Source organism: Arachis stenosperma, chromosome 3 (genome assembly GCF_014773155.1).
Source record: "Arachis stenosperma cultivar V10309 chromosome 3, arast.V10309.gnm1.PFL2, whole genome shotgun sequence".
Taxonomy (NCBI): Eukaryota; Viridiplantae; Streptophyta; class Magnoliopsida; order Fabales; family Fabaceae; genus Arachis; species Arachis stenosperma.
Genome location: NC_080379.1, coordinates 4,437,584 through 4,457,069, shown reverse-complemented (window position 1 = coordinate 4,457,069; position 19,486 = coordinate 4,437,584). Strand labels below are relative to the sequence as shown.

At 33.0% G+C, this 19,486-nt stretch overlaps 3 protein-coding genes across 3 annotated transcripts; 1 reads left to right on the top strand and 2 right to left on the bottom strand.

Moving 5' to 3' along the window:
- The first annotated feature begins 1,855 nt into the window (after positions 1-1,855).
- On the top strand, positions 1,856-3,128 carry LOC130968222 (BURP domain-containing protein BNM2A-like). Its single transcript, XM_057893389.1, has 2 exons — positions 1,856-2,054; positions 2,134-3,128. The coding sequence occupies exons 1-2, from the start codon at positions 1,980-1,982 to the stop codon at positions 2,947-2,949; spliced, it is 891 nt and encodes a 296-aa protein (XP_057749372.1). The 5' UTR covers positions 1,856-1,979; the 3' UTR covers positions 2,950-3,128.
- Positions 3,129-5,330: 2,202 nt separating this feature from the next.
- Positions 5,331-7,306, bottom strand: LOC130965341 (lysM domain receptor-like kinase 4). The gene is made up of 2 exons (XM_057890109.1): positions 6,043-7,306; positions 5,331-5,923 (listed from the first exon to the last, which is right to left on the bottom strand). Exons 1-2 carry the CDS (start codon positions 7,304-7,306, stop codon positions 5,331-5,333), a joined length of 1,857 nt encoding a protein of 618 aa, XP_057746092.1.
- A 10,171-nt stretch (positions 7,307-17,477) lies between these two features.
- On the bottom strand, positions 17,478-18,677 carry LOC130968224 (organ-specific protein S2-like). Its single transcript, XM_057893391.1, has 2 exons — positions 18,586-18,677; positions 17,478-17,893 (listed from the first exon to the last, which is right to left on the bottom strand). Exons 1-2 carry the CDS (start codon positions 18,637-18,639, stop codon positions 17,570-17,572), a joined length of 378 nt encoding a protein of 125 aa, XP_057749374.1. The 5' UTR covers positions 18,640-18,677; the 3' UTR covers positions 17,478-17,569.
- Positions 18,678-19,486: the final 809 nt, after the last annotated feature.

Below are 19,486 nucleotides of genomic sequence, written 5' to 3'. Positions count from 1 at the left end.
CGTTACAATATGTAGATAGTTAGAAGAATTAAGCTGAGTTATACCTTTTCACATTTTTTAAATGCATTCACCAATAAAATCTTTCATCAATACAAGATGAGCCTTTTTTAACTTAGGGAGGATAATGTAGGAGCCCTTTCCAATCCAGGAAAAATGATGCGGGAGCATGTATCTTTATGTTTGTGTCGTTAATTAAAGTAGTTTAGTTTAACATATATTATTTATATTGTGTTATGAGTTAGTCCTACATCGTCCGAGTAATGAAAGTTTCACTTCCCTTATTAGTATAAATATGCGTATATACTCCTTTTGTTTATAAGTTGAATTGATTGAGTTATATATTGAAATAAGCTGTATGCTTATTTTCCTTTAGATTATTTGAGAATAAGAGGTGCATTCTTGTCTTAGCCAACTAAGGTGGTTTTTTGGTTATTTTCATTCATCAACTTGAGTGATACACTTGAGCGAAAAGTTTAGAGTGATTTCAGATTTTTTTTAGGTTGATTTTATGTCTTGTATTTTATACCAGTGAGGTACCCCTTTCTTAGTTGGGTAAGGTATTAGCAGTGTGAATCCTGTAGAATTGGTGTATATAATACTTTAATTATAGTGGAAATTGCACCATTGTGGTGGAGACTGGATGTAGATTGCATTGCACAAGACAACTGAATCAGGATACATGATGGTTTCAGCTTCTCTCTTTCCTTCTATGCTCCGTTCTCAGATATTCATGAGACAAAATAAAATTATCTCATCAATTTTTCGCTACTGAATTTAAATAGAATCTTAGTGTAAGTTTATAAGTTAAGCCTTATTTCATTAAACTAAAAGAGCGGTTATAGATTCTAACTTTTTTTCTTTAAACTTTTTACAATTTTCAAAAATTTTTACTTAAAAAAAAATATTATAGATATAACTATTTATACTGTCTCTTTCTTTAAACTTTTAAAATGAATGACTTTATAATATATTTCTTTTTCGCTTTTTCTTTCTTATCTCTCTCAAATCACAACATAATTTTCACGTTTTTAGTTATTTAGTTGTGCATTTGTAATTATTTTTAAACACAAAACCAAAAACACATGTAACTTCTTGTGATATAAATTTTTATTATTATTTTATTAAAGCTTATCTTAATTTTTGATAATCTAATCTTTCTGAGCAAAATCTTCAGCTCATATTTTTCATTTAAAACGTGAATTTATTTTTTATTTAAAAAATCTTAAAAGTTAGCAATATAATAGTTACAATATTATAAAACAATTCTCTGTAAAAACTTAAGTTAATAAGAAAACACATCATTGATGATATATAAAAATTTCTTTTAAATTTATTATAAAATTTTTTGGCGTAAATATTTTTTTATTTTATATTTTTTTTTCGTCATAAAAATTTTGATACCAGTTTATAAAATTACTTTACTCTAAAAAACTAAAAAGAGATACATGAAAGATTATTTTACTACCCTAGCTATCAAACATGTGTCTCTACTAGATAATGATAAATGCTATGGTGTCTTTGAAATTGTGCGTAACTTACTAAAAAGAATAAATAGATAATATTTAATAAATTTTAAATATTTTACTTTTTGTTTTATACATTTTATTTTTATTTTTAAAAATAAATTAGATAATTTAGACACCACATAGTACCATAGAACTCACCTTAGATAATTCTTTATAGGTAGTTGTATTTTTGGTGTGATCTTTATTTCAATGGAAAAATGACGTGCAGATAAGATTATATTATTATTGTATGATATGATGTATGGTTGCGGAAATTATTTGCTTTGTTTTTTACCAATAATTTAGAATTAAATAATAGATTTAATGCTGGTAACGGATCATATTTTTGCATTTTTTTACTTTAACTAATTTGAGCCACGTAGTACAATGGACCCTGCCTGATATCACTGTTCTTCATCTGAATTTAGTATCAAAGGGTGTGTATGTACTAGTTGAAATTCACAAAACTGTTCAATGCATTATTCAGCTACAAACATGGCTCAAAATGTTCTACCATGGATCCTCTTGCTCCATTTCCTACTTATCATGGTATAATAAATTATGTTCAATTATTCTTAGATTCATGCAATTTATGGTAACTTATAGTAATCTTATTATTGTTTTGCAGTGTTCATCTTATGGAATCATTGGAAGGGAATTGGGTATGAATCATCATGGAACAATAACATCTAATGATGATCACAAACATGATCATCATCATCATCATCATGACATAGACCCTTCTCTAATGGTGTTCTTGACAATGAAGGATTTGAAGGTAGGTCAAAGAATGCCAATTTATTTTCCCAAGAGAGACCCTTCAACTTCACCGAAGCTATGGCCAAAGCAAGAAGCTGATTCAGTTCCTTTCTCGTTGGAAAAACTCCCACAACTCCTCCAACTCTTTGGCTTCGCCCGCGATTCTGCGCAGGCGAAAGCCATGGAAGATACCCTGAGGGAATGTGAGAGCAAGCCCATCAAAGGAGAGGTCAAGTTCTGTGCAACTTCCTTAGATTCCATGCTTGATTTCGCTCAAAGCATTCTGGGAAAAGATTCCGGGTTTCGAGTCCTTTCGACTTCTCACAAGACTAAGTCTAGTGTGAGTTTCCAGAATTATACAATGTTAGAAGACATTAAAGAGATGGAAGCTCCGAAGATGGTGGCTTGTCACACCATGCCTTACCCTTATGGTGTTTTCTATTGCCATAGCCAGACAACTCTGAACAAGGTTTATAGTGTGCCACTTGAAGGTGAGAATGGTGATAAGGTGGAAGCTATCGTTGTTTGTCATTTGGATACTTCACAATGGGGGTCTTCTCATCCTTCATTTCAAGTTCTTGCTGTTAAGCCTGGAACCACTTCAGTGTGCCACTTTTTCCCTGCCGATAATCTTATCTTTGTTCCAAAAGTACTTCAATCCCATGCTGGATTTTCTGCCATGTGATGTTAGCAATTAATGTATGCATATGTTCCACTTACATAAAACTATTATCAATAATGTATGGATGTTGTGTGGTAAACTGTGTGCCTTCAAGGTTAAAAAAAAAAAAAAAACTTTTTTATTATCTTCATAAGCATAACGTTGAATCTTAATGGTCTTTGGTCTATCTAGTTTATCATTTTGAATACAGGAGTGCTAGGAGTTAGCATGTAGGTGTTGTGATTTGGAATTACCAATTAGTTATTATTAATGTTTTTAATAGTATGAAATTATATCTAATGATGTGAAATTACTCATTTTTTTTTGTTAATTAAGGCCCAGTTTGGGTAACCAACTTAATCAAGCTTCTTTTGATAAAATAACTTAAACAATAAATGACTCTATTAAAAGTAACTTATAAATAAGTTATTTTGTGTTTAGATTTTTAACTCTAAAAGTGCTTATTTTATAAAAATGTGATGAAAAGTAGAAGTATTATGAGAAAAGTCATTTTTTTAAACTTCTCTATAAACTCCTAAATAGCTTCTTAAAAAGTTGCAATTTGGTTTTGAAAATTACACCAGATATTAATATTACTACTTTTCATAAGTCAAAAGTTAAAAAAATTATTTCTAAAATTTTTTAAACAGACCCTAAATATTAGTCAAATTTTAATAAAAATACTAGTACTTCAACTTTCTCTTTTAAATAATCATGTTGTGTAGATAACTTTTATCAAATACTATGTTTTTGTTAAGAAGACAACAAAAAATTTGAATAACTTAAATAATGGGCCAATTTTTTAGTTCACCAAAAATAAAAAAATTTCACCCTAATCAAGTAACAAAAAATCTTTTTACTTTATTTTTGTGATTTATAATCATCAATAATAAATAATATTTTTAATGATGTGAAATTTCATTCAATAACATAAAATTACTCATTTTTGTTTTGTGGATTACGGTAAAAATTTAATATACTTTCTCTTATTCATTTTAGTTACCACTAGCTACTTTCACTGCCAACCACAACAATGTAATAATAACAACAATGCCATTAATAAAACGAAGGTACACTTTATACGAAAACATATATCAACCATGAGATCTCAAATTGCCATCGCAATCTAGGTTCTAATCATCCAAATAATTATTTAACACTAAACTATTATTTCAGAACCAAATTAAAGATCTCATAACATACCTTATTATTAATACCCTAATACACAGATAACTAGGAACACCATAATATACCACGTTTTTTTTATTGGTTGCGCTAATACATTCTTTTTTTTTGTTCAGCCATGTGATAATAATAATAATAATAATCATCATCATCACATAAACTTAATTCATTATTTCCTGGTAGTTTCGCCGTATACAAAAATATTGGTATGGGTTCAAAATTCTTCACAATATTTTGCTTCTTCTCCTCGGCACTAATAATGTCCTCTTTATAAACAGAAATGTTTAGTATGGGTTCAAAATTCCTCACAATATTTGTGTTCTTGTCCTCTTCACATTTGTGCTTCAATCCATCAACAACAAGGCCTTCGATTCCTTCAGAAATTTCATTATTTTTCATCACCATTTTCCCGTATTGTCCCGGCTCTTTTCTTGATTCCGAAGTAGTAGCAAACTTATCCACAAAAATAATGAGAAGGAAAAATTAGTAAAATGAAGGCTACATAATGTGTTCAACTTCAACGTTAACACATCGATTAATAATAAATTTAATTTACTTTTAAATTTTTAACTTGTTACAAAAATATTTAATTTTAAATTTTTTTTACAGATTCTTGATGCAAGTTGAGCTTCAAGTCTCTAAGGTAAAAAAAAAATAGTAAATATATATGATGATGTTCCTCTTATTATTTCATCAATCTTATTTTCATATTATATCATATATTCATAACTCTAATTAAGTTACTATTGAGTGTTGATTGGTTATTGGTGTTAAAGAAGGAGAATGCGAGAACAAATTAGTTAAAGACAATAACGAAGTGCGCATTATTATAATCGAAAGTGTGAAAGAATGAATAAAAAAAAAAGCATACCAAAAAGAGGAAGAGAAGGGGAGGTAAGCATCAAAGTGGTCCCTAAAGTTATCCTCGAGGCTCAAAGTAATCCCTGAAGTTAAAAATTTGTCTAGATCGTCCCTGAAGTTGATCTCCGGTACTCATAGTGGTCCTTCCGGTGAATTTCGTCCAGCTGGCGCAACCGGAAAGCTGACTGGTGTCGTTGGTGACACGTTAGCAGCCCAACGACTTGCTGACGTGGCGCAATAAACATTTTGGACTCAATTTGGTCCCTAATTTTAGGTTAAAAACCCTAACCCCCAATTGACTCTCTTCTCCTTTCTTCTCCATCGCACACGCTGTTCTCCTTTACTCTCCGTCACACTCTTCACTCTTCATTTCTCCAGTCACACTCTATACGATTTAACCTCTCCGTGCTTCCACTGTCATTGATGCGGCAGGGTAACGTTCTTGTCTCAATTTCTGTATATATTCTAAGCAAACTCGAGACCACTTCTGCCATGTTTGGTCTCCTTGAAGGTTCTTCAACCAAGCATGCTAGGCTTAGCTTAACTAGCTGAATTGCACAGACCTTCTCACTGTTTCCCATGAGACTAGGATCAATGAACAAACCGAGTTTCTCTTCTGCATCATCTTTATCAATGAGATTCAATATGATTGATGAAAGCATCGTCTCAGTTCCATCATCCTGCACAATAATAGAATCTTTGCCAGTGATCAATTCCAACAGCACCACTCCGAACGCATACACGTCCATCTTCGATGTGACTCTCCCTGAATCAAGATACTCTGGAGCCATATAACCCCTAGTTCCCACAACATGTGATGTGTAATAAGAACAAGAGCTTGTTACTTCTCTATCTGATTCTTTAGCCAAAGTGAAATTCGCTATCTTGGCCCTTAGATCTTTATTTAATAATATATTGTCAGTGTTTATGGCCTTGTGAACATAGCAAGGATCTGTGAAGTTATGAAGATACTCAAGTCCATTTGCAATATCCACAGCAATCCGAATCCTCTTTCTCCAACATTGGTGTTCTAGGGTTCTGTTTCTTCTCCCAAGCCATTCTCTCAACAACCATTTTCCATGTACTCAAAAACAAGATAGAAGGATCCATCTTTTTCACAGTAACCTTCCAGCTTTATCAGGTTGAAGTGATTGATCCTTCCTAACAAATTCACTTCCTTAGAGGCACCCAAATTCATCTTCTTGATCGCCATGATTTCCCTCTCCTTACCAAATACCCCACGGTAGACAGAGCCTTTGATTCTGTTGCTTGCACTGAAATTCTCATCTGCTTCTTTAATTTCATCAAACTTGTACACTTTGGAAAGAAGCTCAATGCTTGCTACCCCTTCACGTATTTGTTCTGAAAACACTTGCTTTGTTCTGCCTCTTCTATCTCCCCTGAAGAAAATTTCTAATCTCTTTCTACGCACAAACACGAGAGATAAAACGACAAACAGAAAAAACAAGAAACTCGCAGAAGAAGTAAGAGCAACTATGATTCTTTTTCTTTTTGTCTTTGTCTTATCCTTTCTTACAGTGTAAAGAGTAGTCGGAGAAGGTGGTTGACCATTTTGAACTTTGGTTATTGTGCTGTTGGGTTCACTTGTTAATGGAATCAGGACAATTGTGAATGGATAGAGCATTTCATTTTCTGAGGATAAACCATTGGCATCAACCATACTACTTGCGTTGACATGGAACCGTGTTGCGATATTAGAGACGTTATCACCCCAATTAACCGAGTAGGTCAGCAAATACTTGGTGCCGCTACCGGCTTGACGCGCCGTCGGACAAGCGCATATGAGGGGCACGTGCAACACCATGCCAGGATGCAAATCAAGAACCCCATAAGGATTGTAACGCTGGAGAGAATCGCACGTGGTTAATCCCTGAAAGGTATCTTTTGCTGTTGTAAAATATGTTGGATCTTTTGGCAGAACGTATGTGGTTTGAGCTTGATAGTACTCATCATAATCATCATCATGTTCTCTGGTTGGACAAGAACAATTGAGAGGGACAATGACTTCTTTGCCGGTTCGGAACAGTGTGGAATGAGTGGCGTTGTTGAACCTTGCAAGGTCCTCTGGGTTTGAGGAAGTGAGGTTGGAGATTGTGGCAATGGTGTTGTGAGGAGTTTGGGATTTGAATATGAGAAAGGTTAAGCAAGATTTTTGGAATCCATTGCAGGTGTATAGGAAATCTGAAGAAGGACCCTCTGTGTCGTTGTTGCTGCAACTTAGTACTGAGTTTCCTGAATAATTCTGCTGTGACATGATGCCATTTGAAGATACAAGAAGAAAGCTTACTGTGAAGAGAACAATAGTATTATCCATTGGACTAAGACTCGTGATATGATAGACTAATATTTCTCATATCAGAATACGTAATATATAGCGCAAACGCGGGTTGGATTAAAAAAGTGATAAAATTATTTAACTTAAAATTAGGGACCAAATTGAGTCCAAAATGTTTACTGCCCACGTCAGCAAGCCGTTGGGCTGCTAACGTGTCACCAACGACGCCAGTCAGCTTTTCGGTTGTGCCAGCTGGACGAAATTCACCGGAAGGACCACTATGAGTACCGGAGATCAACTTCAGGGATGATCTAGACAAATTTTTAACTTCAGGGATTACTTTGAGCCTCGAGGATAACTTCAGGGACCACTTTGATGCTTACCTCAGAGAAGGGAGAGAAAAGCAAGAGTTGGCTTCATCATTCTCAAGCTTCACTTCTATTGCCTTTCTTTGTGGTGTGACTTGTGAGAGTGATGGTTCATCTCATATCTATTTATAGGATAATAGCATATGATATAGCATATGTATTGGATAATTAGCCATGGAAATTAAAATTAAAAAATATATGACTAATTTTTTCAACTAATAATTAATTAATATGTTTATTTTTTCTTTTAAATTTTGTTTTTTTTTTCTTTTGATAGAGAATAATGTTATATGCACCAATTTTTTGTATTTTTTTCCGTATACTTTCTATTTTTATTATTAAAAATAAGAGAAAATTTATTTTTTATACAACTAAAAAATGAACCGAAATTACTTAAAGAATAAAAAATTTGGTCAATACTTATCAGCAGTAACAGGTGAACCTCAATTAACACACAAATGAATCGAAATTAGTTCAATTTTGAACAAGCAATAAAAAAGGCTCAATCATCAATAAAAACACATATAATTTATTTCTGCATCGAAATGAACCTCAATTAAACTAAGAAATAAACCAAATTTTTTTAAGAAATAAAAAATTTGGTCAATACTTATAAGCAGTATCAAGTGAACCTCAATTAATTCGCAATTGAACCGAAATTAGTTCAATTTTGAACAAACAGTCAAAAAGACTTAATCATCAATAAAAATACATCAAATTTATTTCTAGATCCAAATGAACCTCAATTAAAAGGAGAAAAAAAATGCAGCAACAACAACAACAATAAAAAAATGACGATGGAGAAAAAACACATGAAGAAGAAGAAGGGGAAAGACGAAAAAAAAAGAAGAAAGAACGCAAAGAAGAAAAAAGAGAAATGCGAAGATGAAAGAACGCCGAGACAAAGACGAAGAAGGATATGTTTTGCGTTATTGAAACGCGCGTATGTACATGCTAGTATGATGAAAATAATTTTATTGAGTTTAAGCCAACTTAATTAAATTTAATTGTCAAAAATACTTAAATATGTACTGCTTTATATAATACCAATTATAAAATCTTCGATAAAATATTCAATTTAAGATTATTCTAAAATATCTTTGTAGATTTCAATTATTTTCCCAATATAGCATTCGCCGGGCCCCTTTATATGTAATGATTATCTATTCACCACAAAAAACGAAAATAAAAATTTTAGAAGCATGAAGCATTATTTAACGATTCCAAAGAAGTGTTGTCCATTTCAATTATTTTCCAACAACATGGGACCTTTTACATGTTATTATTACAATGATGATGACTATCTATTTCACCACAAAAAGAGAAAATTAATTTTGGTTTAATTACTCTGTTGGTCCCTATAGTTTAGTGAATTTTTCAATTAGGTCCCTACACTTTTTTTCCTTTCAATTGGGTCCCTGCCCCCAATTTTTTTTTCAATTAGGTCCCTATTGACGGTAAACGTTACAAAAAACGTTAAGATTGAGTGATTTGACCATTATAACCCTCACTTATCCCTTACAAATGAAGGATACTCAGTAGGGATCTGAGGATCTGAGTTCTAACTCTCTTCTTCTCGCCTCTTCCTCAAACTTCTGCTCCTCTCTTTGCAACCCTTACCCTTACTATGTCAATACTCATAGATCAGAGTCAGTTATCTTCAGGAGTCTGTAGTTCCAGAACCCTCATCAAGAAGAGACATCTTTGTTTTTGTGGTGAGGCAGTTGCTGTGATGTCTTCTTCGGCAGTAGCAAGCCATGGAAGAAGGTATGTTGGTTGTGGGAGAATGCCAAAATGCAAGTTCTTCGAGTGGATTGATGATGAAGAAGATGAGAAGAGCGGATGGTTGAAGCAAAAGGAAAGGAGGGTCCGGTGCTTTTGTGGAGACACTCTGATTCTTCGTAGTTCAAGTACATCAAAAAATCCAAACAGAAGATTCATTTTTTGCCCTAATAGGAGATGCAAGTTTTTTGAGTGGGTTGATGGGAAAGAAAAAAAGATATCTGGAGAAGATGCAGTGAACAGTCATGAGCAAGTACTTGGAAGGGTTAGAGAATTGGAGGCACAAGAAAGGAAGATAGACAGATTAAGTGTTGATCTAGAAAGATTAATTGCAGAGGTTGGAGAAGTAGATGCCTGGGTAGGAAGGTTATGTGCTGAGCTGAGTTCAGTGGAGGAGCAATTTGCTAAGATGGAAGATAGTATGAAAAAGCAATACAAGATGCTAGTTATGCTGGGCTTGATATTAGGTGTTTTGATTGTTGCAGTGTTATATGTAAAGATGTAGAAAGCATGGTTGTTATGATAATGTAATAGTCTATATAAGACAATAGTGTACTGTTTAGCATGGGTTCAATGAAGTTATATGAAATGTTTAATTTTTGTAAATGAAAGGTGTTCCTTTGCTATTTAATATGCATACAAGTATGATACTGAGAAAAAAGTGAGTAAAACAAAAGATGCATTGAATTATAATAGATAGTTAGATACCATTGTTTTGTACATTATATAATGTAGGACACCTAGATAGCAACAAAATAAATGTGACACCCACTCAAAATAGTTTTCTACCAACATAACAAAAGTGGTCCACAACACATAACAACAGTGGTCCAAACAATAAAGAAACCAGAGTCACAGGTGAACACAAATCCTACATAACACAAGAGATATCAAAAAGAAACCCTAAACTCTATTCAGCCTCAATCAAGTGTAAGGTCAACATGTTCAGGCGGCTGATTTGTTGGCTTCCTAACTCCAATCTTCAGTCTTCCACTTCTTCTGACACCAAAGATTTTGGTCTTGGGCAAAGGTTGAGATGCTGGTGCAGTGGACAGTGATGCAGGTGTAGGCAAAGTGGTGGGCAGTGATGCGGGTGTGGGTAAAGTGGTAGGCTGTGATGGTGGTGCAGGCTTTGATGGTGGTGCATGGGTGTTTGTATGCTGTGAAGGTGGGACAGGAGTGTGTGGTGGCTGGGATGGGGGTGCAGGGGTGTGTGGTGGCTGGGATGTGGGTGCAGAGGTGTTTGAAGGCCTTGGTGCTGTTGCAGTCATGGGTGCAGCCCTCCCTCTACCCCTTCCTCTGGCCATCCCTCCTGGTGATCTTCCTCTGCCTTTAACCATCCCTGCTGCTGCTCTTCCTCTGCCTCTCCCTTTAACCATCCTGGATCTAGCAGTTGCAGCAGCTGCAGATCCATTTGTTTCATCAGCAGCAGCAGGTTCATTAGCAGCAGAGTCAACTCCTCCAGTTCCAGTTGCAGCATCAGATCCTTGTGTGCCTTCAGGAGCTACAAGATGAAATAGCAGTTAATAATAGTTCATCAACAATTGAACAAAATAAGTTGGCAAACAATACCTGTCACTATAGGATTTGGACAGAGTCTCCTATTGTGTCCGTATTGGCCACAATTACTGCAGGTAACAGAAGTTCCAGATCTTCTATACTTTGTCTGTGATCTGTTTTCATCGGGTTCTCTTATCCTAACCATCCTTGGCCTTCCTGGTTTAACTCTAAAAATTGGAGGGATGATGGTATCGCATTGTATCTTTGGCCACAAATTTTCTCCATTGATTGGTGATATTGACTGCCCATATGTAGCAAGGTATGCTGCCTTGCTATAATAGTTACTACAATAATCTTCCGGGTTGTCACCCTTCTCAAAGATAGCACAGCAAGCATGGAGACACGGCATACCACACAAACCCCAGAACCTACAACTACACCTTCCAGCCATCAAATCGACCACAAACCTTTCCATGATCATCCTGTTCTTATGGTGGACTTCATACTTCAGGTCTCCTGCCCATTTAGCTTGCCACTCCATAGCTCTAACCGCGATGATATCTAGCCGTTTCTTGGGTTTTGGCAAAAGTGTACCCTCATACCTCTCTGCCTTCTTCTTTTTTTCTGCAAACCTTGTCATCAAATAGCACCTAATCCATTCAAACATTGTCAGAATTGGCTTGTCTCTTGCCTCTAGGATTCTTCCATTGAATGCCTCGGAGATGTTGTTCATCAGCATGTCACTCTTGGCCAGAAATGTAAAGTGACTCTTTGTCCACAATTTTGGATCCAGAGCAAACAACTTCTCATAACAGTCTCTGTTGAGCTCCTTTAGTTGATTCATCCTTCTTTCCCATTCTTCCACATAGGTAGCTTTGGCAATAGACAGAATTAGGTCCCTTAGTATAGTACCACCCCCATATGCTTTCTTACAGTTGGCATATAAATGCCTCAGACAAAGCCTATGCTCCAGTGTTGGCAATGCCTCTTGAAAGATTTGCATCAGCCCCTGTTTTATTGATTCAGTCCAGAACACAATATACACAATATAGTCAGGTAAATGTTCACTAACATATCAAATATTCAACATTAATGTTCAAAAGCTTAGCCATTGCATCTAAACATAACATCACTAACATGTCAAGCTTATGTTCACAATCTTAGGCATTGCATATATGATCATATAAATTTCATATTTACATCTACAAACTTATCAAGTGCATATATGATTATATACATATCAGATTAATATTCACAAGCCTCCAGTTGCATATATCATCATAAACATGGCAGACTTAGATTCACAACCTTATATTCACAAACTCATATCAGTTGCATATATCATATCAGTTGATTTTTAAAACTTTATACATATTACATAATAAGATATTCAGTATGATCCTGGTGTCTTTTTAAAAAAATGGATAATGTTACTCATTTTAATAATCTCACTCTTTTTCTTAATTTATAAAATCATACAATGTAAAAAATATTAAACAAATAGAATACGATTATTATTTCCTAACTTTTTAACCTGAAATTGACAACTAATTGATTTCATTCAAACTAATTACATTCGCTGATTCGCTATACTGAACTAATTACATCCTATACTGTATTTATAGATTAAGAATATAACTTACTATTCAATTATAAATAATGCGTAGAAAACCATGTGTCTTACCAAGAAAACTCCACTCCTTCTATTCTTATTTCAGGAACAGCTTTTTCCAAATTAAATATCATCACTTGTATAGAGGCATTGCATATATGATCATATAAATTTCAGATTTACATCTACAAATTTCATATATCATCATAAACATGGCAGACTTATATTCACAAACTTATATTCACAAACTCATATCAGTTGCATATATCATCATAAACATGGCATTCTTATATTTAAATAAAATTAGTTGCAAAAAATTAAAGTGATACCTTTTGTTGGTCACTCATAAAAACCCATTTTCTTGATTCTCCAATGTCATTTAACAGCATCTCTAAGAACCACCCCCAACTGTCCTTAGTCTCTGCCTCTACTGCAGCTACGGCAATGGGAAAGTAATTGTCATTTGGATCTCTGCCAACAGCAACTAGCAGCTGATGTCCATGGTCGCCCTTCAAGTGACATCCATCCACGCCAATAATAGGTCTACACCCCGCCAAGAAGCCTTTCTTGACTGCATCAAGGCACATGTACATTCTCATAAATCGGGGCTGGTGCGTAAGAGAAGGCCTATCAACCAATATGGTCAGACTAGATCCTGGATTTGCCCTAAGTATCTCTGCACAGTAATCCCTTAGTTTAGCATACTGTTGGATTGCCCGCCCATGTACCTCTTCTCTTGCCTTCCTCCTTGCCCAGTAAGCCTTACCAACACTGATATTGGCCATGTATTTGTCTTGTATAGTCTGAATAACTGTCGCAAGCTTCATCTCTTCCCCTCTACTGATGTTGTTGGCAATCTTCTTTGAGATCCAACTACTTGATGCAAGTCTTCCGCTATAGTTCCTTCCACATGTATGCTTTCCATTCAACGTCTTGATCCGGAAACAGTCAGAACCCCCCACCTTACTCGCAAAACAAACCCACTTGCACTTTCCCTTTCTTCCTTTGCAAACAACTCTACACCTCACCTTATCATTTTTTCGAAACCTAATGTCCCTACCATTCAATAGGGCATGCTCCTTAACAGCCTCTTTGAATTGACTAAGTGATTTAAATTCCAACCCCACCTGAAATTCATACTCTCTGTTCATCTCTGCCTCATTGTACTTAGGGAACCTCCTCTTTTTTATCATATCATCAGAGTCCCCCTCATAATTATCTATGTCATCAGTCTCATATCCATCAGATAAGCCCCCAACTTGCTCATCACCCTCCCTTAAACCTTCATCACCTTCAGCTGTTCCAGCTGCTGCAGTTCTCTCATCATTTAGTGGACCAGTAAATTCCCCAAATGCATTTGATGGTGGATCATTATCCTCCACCTCAAACCCAAACTGATCATCATGGTCACCATCGTCAGCACTATCATCAAATACCTCTTCTTCAGTAGAAGGCTCTGACTCAGCATCCACTTCAACCTCTAACAACCCATCATCATCAGCATTGTCCTCACCTTCCTCTGGCACATAATCAGCATCAGTTGAAGTGATCTGAATCCCATTACTTTCTCTGGCTCCATCGACAACATATACCTCGCAATGTTTGCAGGAATTTGACACCAGTGACCTAGCCATTCTCATCGCATCCCCATCGGACTTCAACTCTCTAAGACCTAACTTCAAATCCATCCCAGGTTCCTTGTACCAGACCCTAGCGAAACCCTTATACCCTAGTTGCTTTAGCTGACTGACAATCTCTTGTAATGACCATTCATCAACCTCAAAATGTAAATCCTCCACAACCATTCCTCCTAAATACTCTAATCGTTGTCCACTGTCAATAAATTTGCCACCATGGTGGATTTCGATACTGAAATCCAAATCACCCATAACTGCATACAAAAAAAAATGCCATAAATCCCTCTTCAAACACTTTGAGAAACACAAGGAAGCTCTAATAAACAGAATGACAAACTTTCACAGGAGAAAAGAACAAAAACCCTTCAACCAGTGAAACGTTGAGCGTTGTCTTACCTAGAGGAAGAAGCAACGCCTACGACGACGGCAGTGATATCGGAGATGCCAAACCCTCCCGCAATATTCCGGTGGGATTAATCTCTGCAGCTGAGCGAGTTGGGAAGCAAGGCATGCACACGAGTTTCTTCTCTAAGTTTGGGAGAAGAGACCGAACAGTTTCCAAGAGGGTAAAATGGTATTTCAGAAAAATATAAATGAAAGAGCATTAGGGATTTCACATAAAGTTAGGGAATCTTTAACTTAGGAACGGAATATTCCGTTAAATCTAACAGTTTGGTCACGGTAGGGACCTAATTGAAAAAAAAAATTGGGGGCAGGGACCCAATTGAAAGGAAAAAAAGTGTAGGGACCTAATTGAAAAATTCGCTAAACTATAGGGACCAACAGAGTAATTAAACCATTAATTTTTTTCATTAAAGAACATTTCAATTGATTAAAAACTTAAAGTTCAATCTTGAATTAATTTTCAAAAATAAACCTACAATAATATTAATTAATAAAATATTTAATCATACATTACTAAAAACTAGAAACTATTAGACGATCCTATATTTATTGCTCACACTAAAGAGAACAAAGGAAAAACTCGGCCAATCTCTAATCTTTTATAAGCACGCATGAGATATTATTTAACTAGTCCAAAAAAATTGTCCATTTCAATTTCTAGGACCTTGATGGTCATAACGAAATAACAATTTCAACTTTAATTAAAAAATTTAAAAAAATAATTTCATGATATGTTAATAGAATTTTCGTACGGTAACTTTTATCAAAATATGCCAACGAACTATAGTTTAAATGATATAGCCTTTCCATATTCATTTAAGAAGTCGTGGGTTGAAGTCTTTCTATCTTTGGTAAAAAAAAAACTTTTGTCAAAATTCAGCTCTATCTATAAGACTACAAGACCCATTTCTAGACATAAACATGACAAAAATAGGAGTGAACGTGGATCGGATCGAATCAAATATCCGCAGTTTTTAAGTTTAGATATGTGCGGATCGGAATAGGATATATCCGCAAAACACAAAAATATTTTTAAAAATTTATTTTTATTAAAAAAATTAATAAAATTTATTTTTTTCTATTTTTTAAATATGTTTACTTTTAAAACAATATTAAACATATTTTTTTTAAATAATAAATTAAAATAATACAATATATATGATAATTATTAGTTGAAATAAAACATAAACAGAATATTTACTTATTTATTTCTTTATTTTTGCGGATACGCGGATATACGGATACCTACACAAAATTCGTAATCCGATTCGATTAATATGCAGATCAAACCCATATCCACAATTTTTAAATTGGATTCAGATAAACACCACAAATATGCAGATTAAATTTGATCCATGAAAATCTCTAGACAAAAACATGCCCTTAGTCCTCTTCCACACAATGGGCTTATCATGATTTTAATAAACTTACTTGGGGAAAGAGGAATGGATCGGACCTTCTTGTGGTTTAGTTCAATACTATCAAAATATATTTGGATAAAACAAAAATATTTGGATAAAAACACGATGCTGAGAGAATTGTTTTCTTTTTCGGGCTTAGACTCCGATGATTGACTTAATACTTAATTTTGTGCTTAAAATTTGAAGTCGACCTTAAATTGTCCCATAAAATTATAATTGTTTTGATTTGGATCTCAAAATTATAATAATAATAATTTACGTTAGTCTTTGAACTAATTTTTGTGAATAACTTGTTAATTTTATAAGTTAATTTGCAAAGATTTGAATTTCTTGTATAGATTTTATGTGGTTGAAATTTACTAAATTTCCTGTAAACTTAAATGGCTTCTCAATATTCTTACGAAAACGACAATAACAAGTTCAATTTATAAATTTGGGGAATTAAGAGCAGCAATAAAGTTTTTAAAAGCTTAGTCTCGATTACATAGAATTTAAGAGAGAAATCCAAATTATAGCAAGTTAATGTGTACCAAATCAATACGTCGTTAACAAAAATCAGCTCAAAATTTATTGTGAGTTACGATTCTAAATTTAGAATTCAATTTGAGTCTACTAAAATTTTGAGGATCAAATTGGTTAATTTTATTTTCTCTCAACATTACCAGTTTTTTCCCAATAATTATAGAATTTGTGTATATAATAAGAGTTGTTTTATGAAACTATATCAACTTGCATTGCTTTTTTTTTTTTGGGTGACTACCAACTTGCATGGTTTGATATTAATTTTGATATATTATTATTATTCAGTTTTTTTTTAAAAAAATAATTGTATCAGTTAAACATATATATATATATATATATATATATATATATATATATATATATATATATATTGAAATGCACACAAAAGTTAATTCATGATCAAATTATACTAGAAAGAATATGTATGATTTGGGGTATGCATGATTCATATATCACCGAAGAAAAATGCTAAATGACTAACCTTTTTTTTCTTGTATTTAAATCATTTAAGCACTTCTCTATTTTTATTTATTAAAAGTGTCGACTTCTAACATTTTTTTTCACGAAAGCTCGTTTCGTTCATCATGTATATTTGATCTGTCTGTACGTAATATGTATGCACACTCCCTAGCTATTATTAGTTATCTACCCACATATATTAGTTATTTTTTAATTCTTTGTTATTTTTCTTCTATAACTATATATATTTATATATCTAATCAAGTTGAGTACGAGCTAGTTCGATTATAGCTAATGGAGAATCAAAATACTTTTATGCCATATAAGATAGCTTACACACAATATTTTGTATTTTTATATTATATAAATATATATTTATTTGATCTAATACGATTTGACGTGCTTGAAATGCCAGACATGATACTAGTATATATAATGATTTTACCAACAAAATATTATTATTCAATGAGTATGAAGCATGCATATTCTAATTTAGATCTGTCGATTCATAAATATAACCGCTTATTATTTATTATTAGATCCCATGCATCCAAGAAAGTTACTACACACAAGTTTCAAATTGTGCCTTAATCCATCTAATCGTTATACTTGGTGCTACTTTGAATATTATCATTGTTGTAAGCAGTGGCACTTGGTCTTGGCTCAAATTCAATGTTCTTCAACTTGAAATGAATATTGTCGTTGTTGTTGGTTGTAATACTTGAACTTGGTTCAAAATCTTCTAGAATCATCTCTTTTTCCATAATCATCACTTTCTTCTCTTCACATTTCTGCTTATTAGGACCTTCATCAAGTAATATCTCTTCAGTATTTGGCTTATTCTCAACCTTCACTTGGAGAAGGCTTTGAAATCCTTCTACCATTCCTCGGTCTTTTCTTGATTCCACAGCAGCAACAAACTTATCCCCAAAATATTATGAGAAGATCATCAATACTACTACTATCGCAACTTTATTAAAATTTCCACGGTAGAATTATTTATGCATGAATTTGGATATAATATAATGAAGCATATAATGACTAGAGAATAGAAAAAGAAAAGTGTATATGCGCATATTATTTCATCAACCTTATTCTTGTCTTATATATTCATCACTCTAATAAGTTACTATTGTGTGTGAATTATTTATTGATGTGAATGAAGGAGTATAGAAGGCGAGAATAAATATGTTCAGAAAAATGTTACGTATATAAGTTAAGTCTTTTTATAAACTAAATTCAATCAAGTTGAATAATAAAATTTTGACTATGTTATACTTCATTAAAATTAGCTATTAAAGTCAGTTATAAATATAAAATATAAGTTAAAATAATATAAATGTTATTGAAAATAAATTAAATTATATATATATTTATACACAAATATATTAATGATTGATTTTAGTAACTAATTTTAGTATACAAATAGTATTTTTATAAAATTTAGGCAAGTGGCGGCTAAGTGAAAATGACGAGAATAATTTTTATTGATATTAAATTAATTTAGTTAAATTTAGTTGACAAAAATTTTTTAAGTTAAAGACAATAATGAAGTACATTATTATCATATATAATGAAAAGTGCAAAAGAATGAACGAGAAGGAAAGCATACCAAAACGAAGAAGAGAAGGGAGGAGAGGAAAGCAAGAGTAGTTGGCTTCGTCATTATTATTTTCAAGTCTCACTATTTCTATTCCTTTGTTTGTAGTATGTATGTGGAATCAGAGGTAATCTCATCATCTATTTATAGGCGATAATAAGCAGCATATGATGGTATAGCATATATATTATTGGATGACTCCTACTTATATTAAACCATGGAAAATTCAAAAAAAGATTTTTATTTCGATGTAAACAAATAATATTTTATTTTGGTATAGGTCCAACAACTTATTATAGAAATTGTATTTAGTCCTTAAAAAGTTCTGTAAATTGATTTTAGAAAGCTCAAATTAAATTGTTATATATTTGGACTGACTTGGACTAAAAGTTTCATAATTAATCCTGTAGGGATATTAAAAAATGACTTTATTGAGATTTAATCCAAATGTTTTCATAAATATTTAAACATTAGAATAAGAACAATATTAGTGAGTAAAAACTAAAATTTACAACATACCAAAAATATATTTAAACTAAAGTATTATTACTAATGTATCAAATTTTATTCGTATAAGTTATGAGTTCAACTGAAGCTTCAATTTTTAATAGTTAATAATATCAACTCATTTTTATAATTCTAAATTTTAAATTTTAAACTCAAAATCTTATATTATAAATCTTAAATTTTAAATTTAAATTCTAAATTTTCCAAAAAAAAGGAGTTCAAAAAAATAAATTTGCAATAAAAAAAAAGTTGACTAATATTTAAAAGTTTATTTACTATATTTCTTCTTTAAATCATCATTGAATTTAACCAACAAGGATATAGTTAATGGTAACTTAACCAGCTTCTTAAGAAGAGTATCAAGGTACAATCTTAATATAACCCTATTATTTGGGTAAAGTATATT

Coding starts and splice junctions, on each gene's coding strand:
- LOC130968222 (XM_057893389.1), top strand. CDS start 1,980: ATGCATTATTCAGCTACAAACATGGCTCAAAATGTTCTACCATGGATC. Junction 2,055..2,133: donor TCCATTTCCTACTTATCATG/GTATAATAAATT, acceptor ATTGTTTTGCAG/TGTTCATCTTATGGAATCAT.
- LOC130965341 (XM_057890109.1), bottom strand. CDS start 7,306: ATGGATAATACTATTGTTCTCTTCACAGTAAGCTTTCTTCTTGTATCT. Junction 5,924..6,042: donor TTTTGAGTACATGGAAAATG/GTTGTTGAGAGA, acceptor ATAACTTCACAG/ATCCTTGCTATGTTCACAAG.
- LOC130968224 (XM_057893391.1), bottom strand. CDS start 18,639: ATGACGAAGCCAACTACTCTTGCTTTCCTCTCCTCCCTTCTCTTCTTC. Junction 17,894..18,585: donor CCCTTCTCTTCTTCGTTTTG/GTATGCTTTCCT, acceptor TTTGGGGATAAG/TTTGTTGCTGCTGTGGAATC.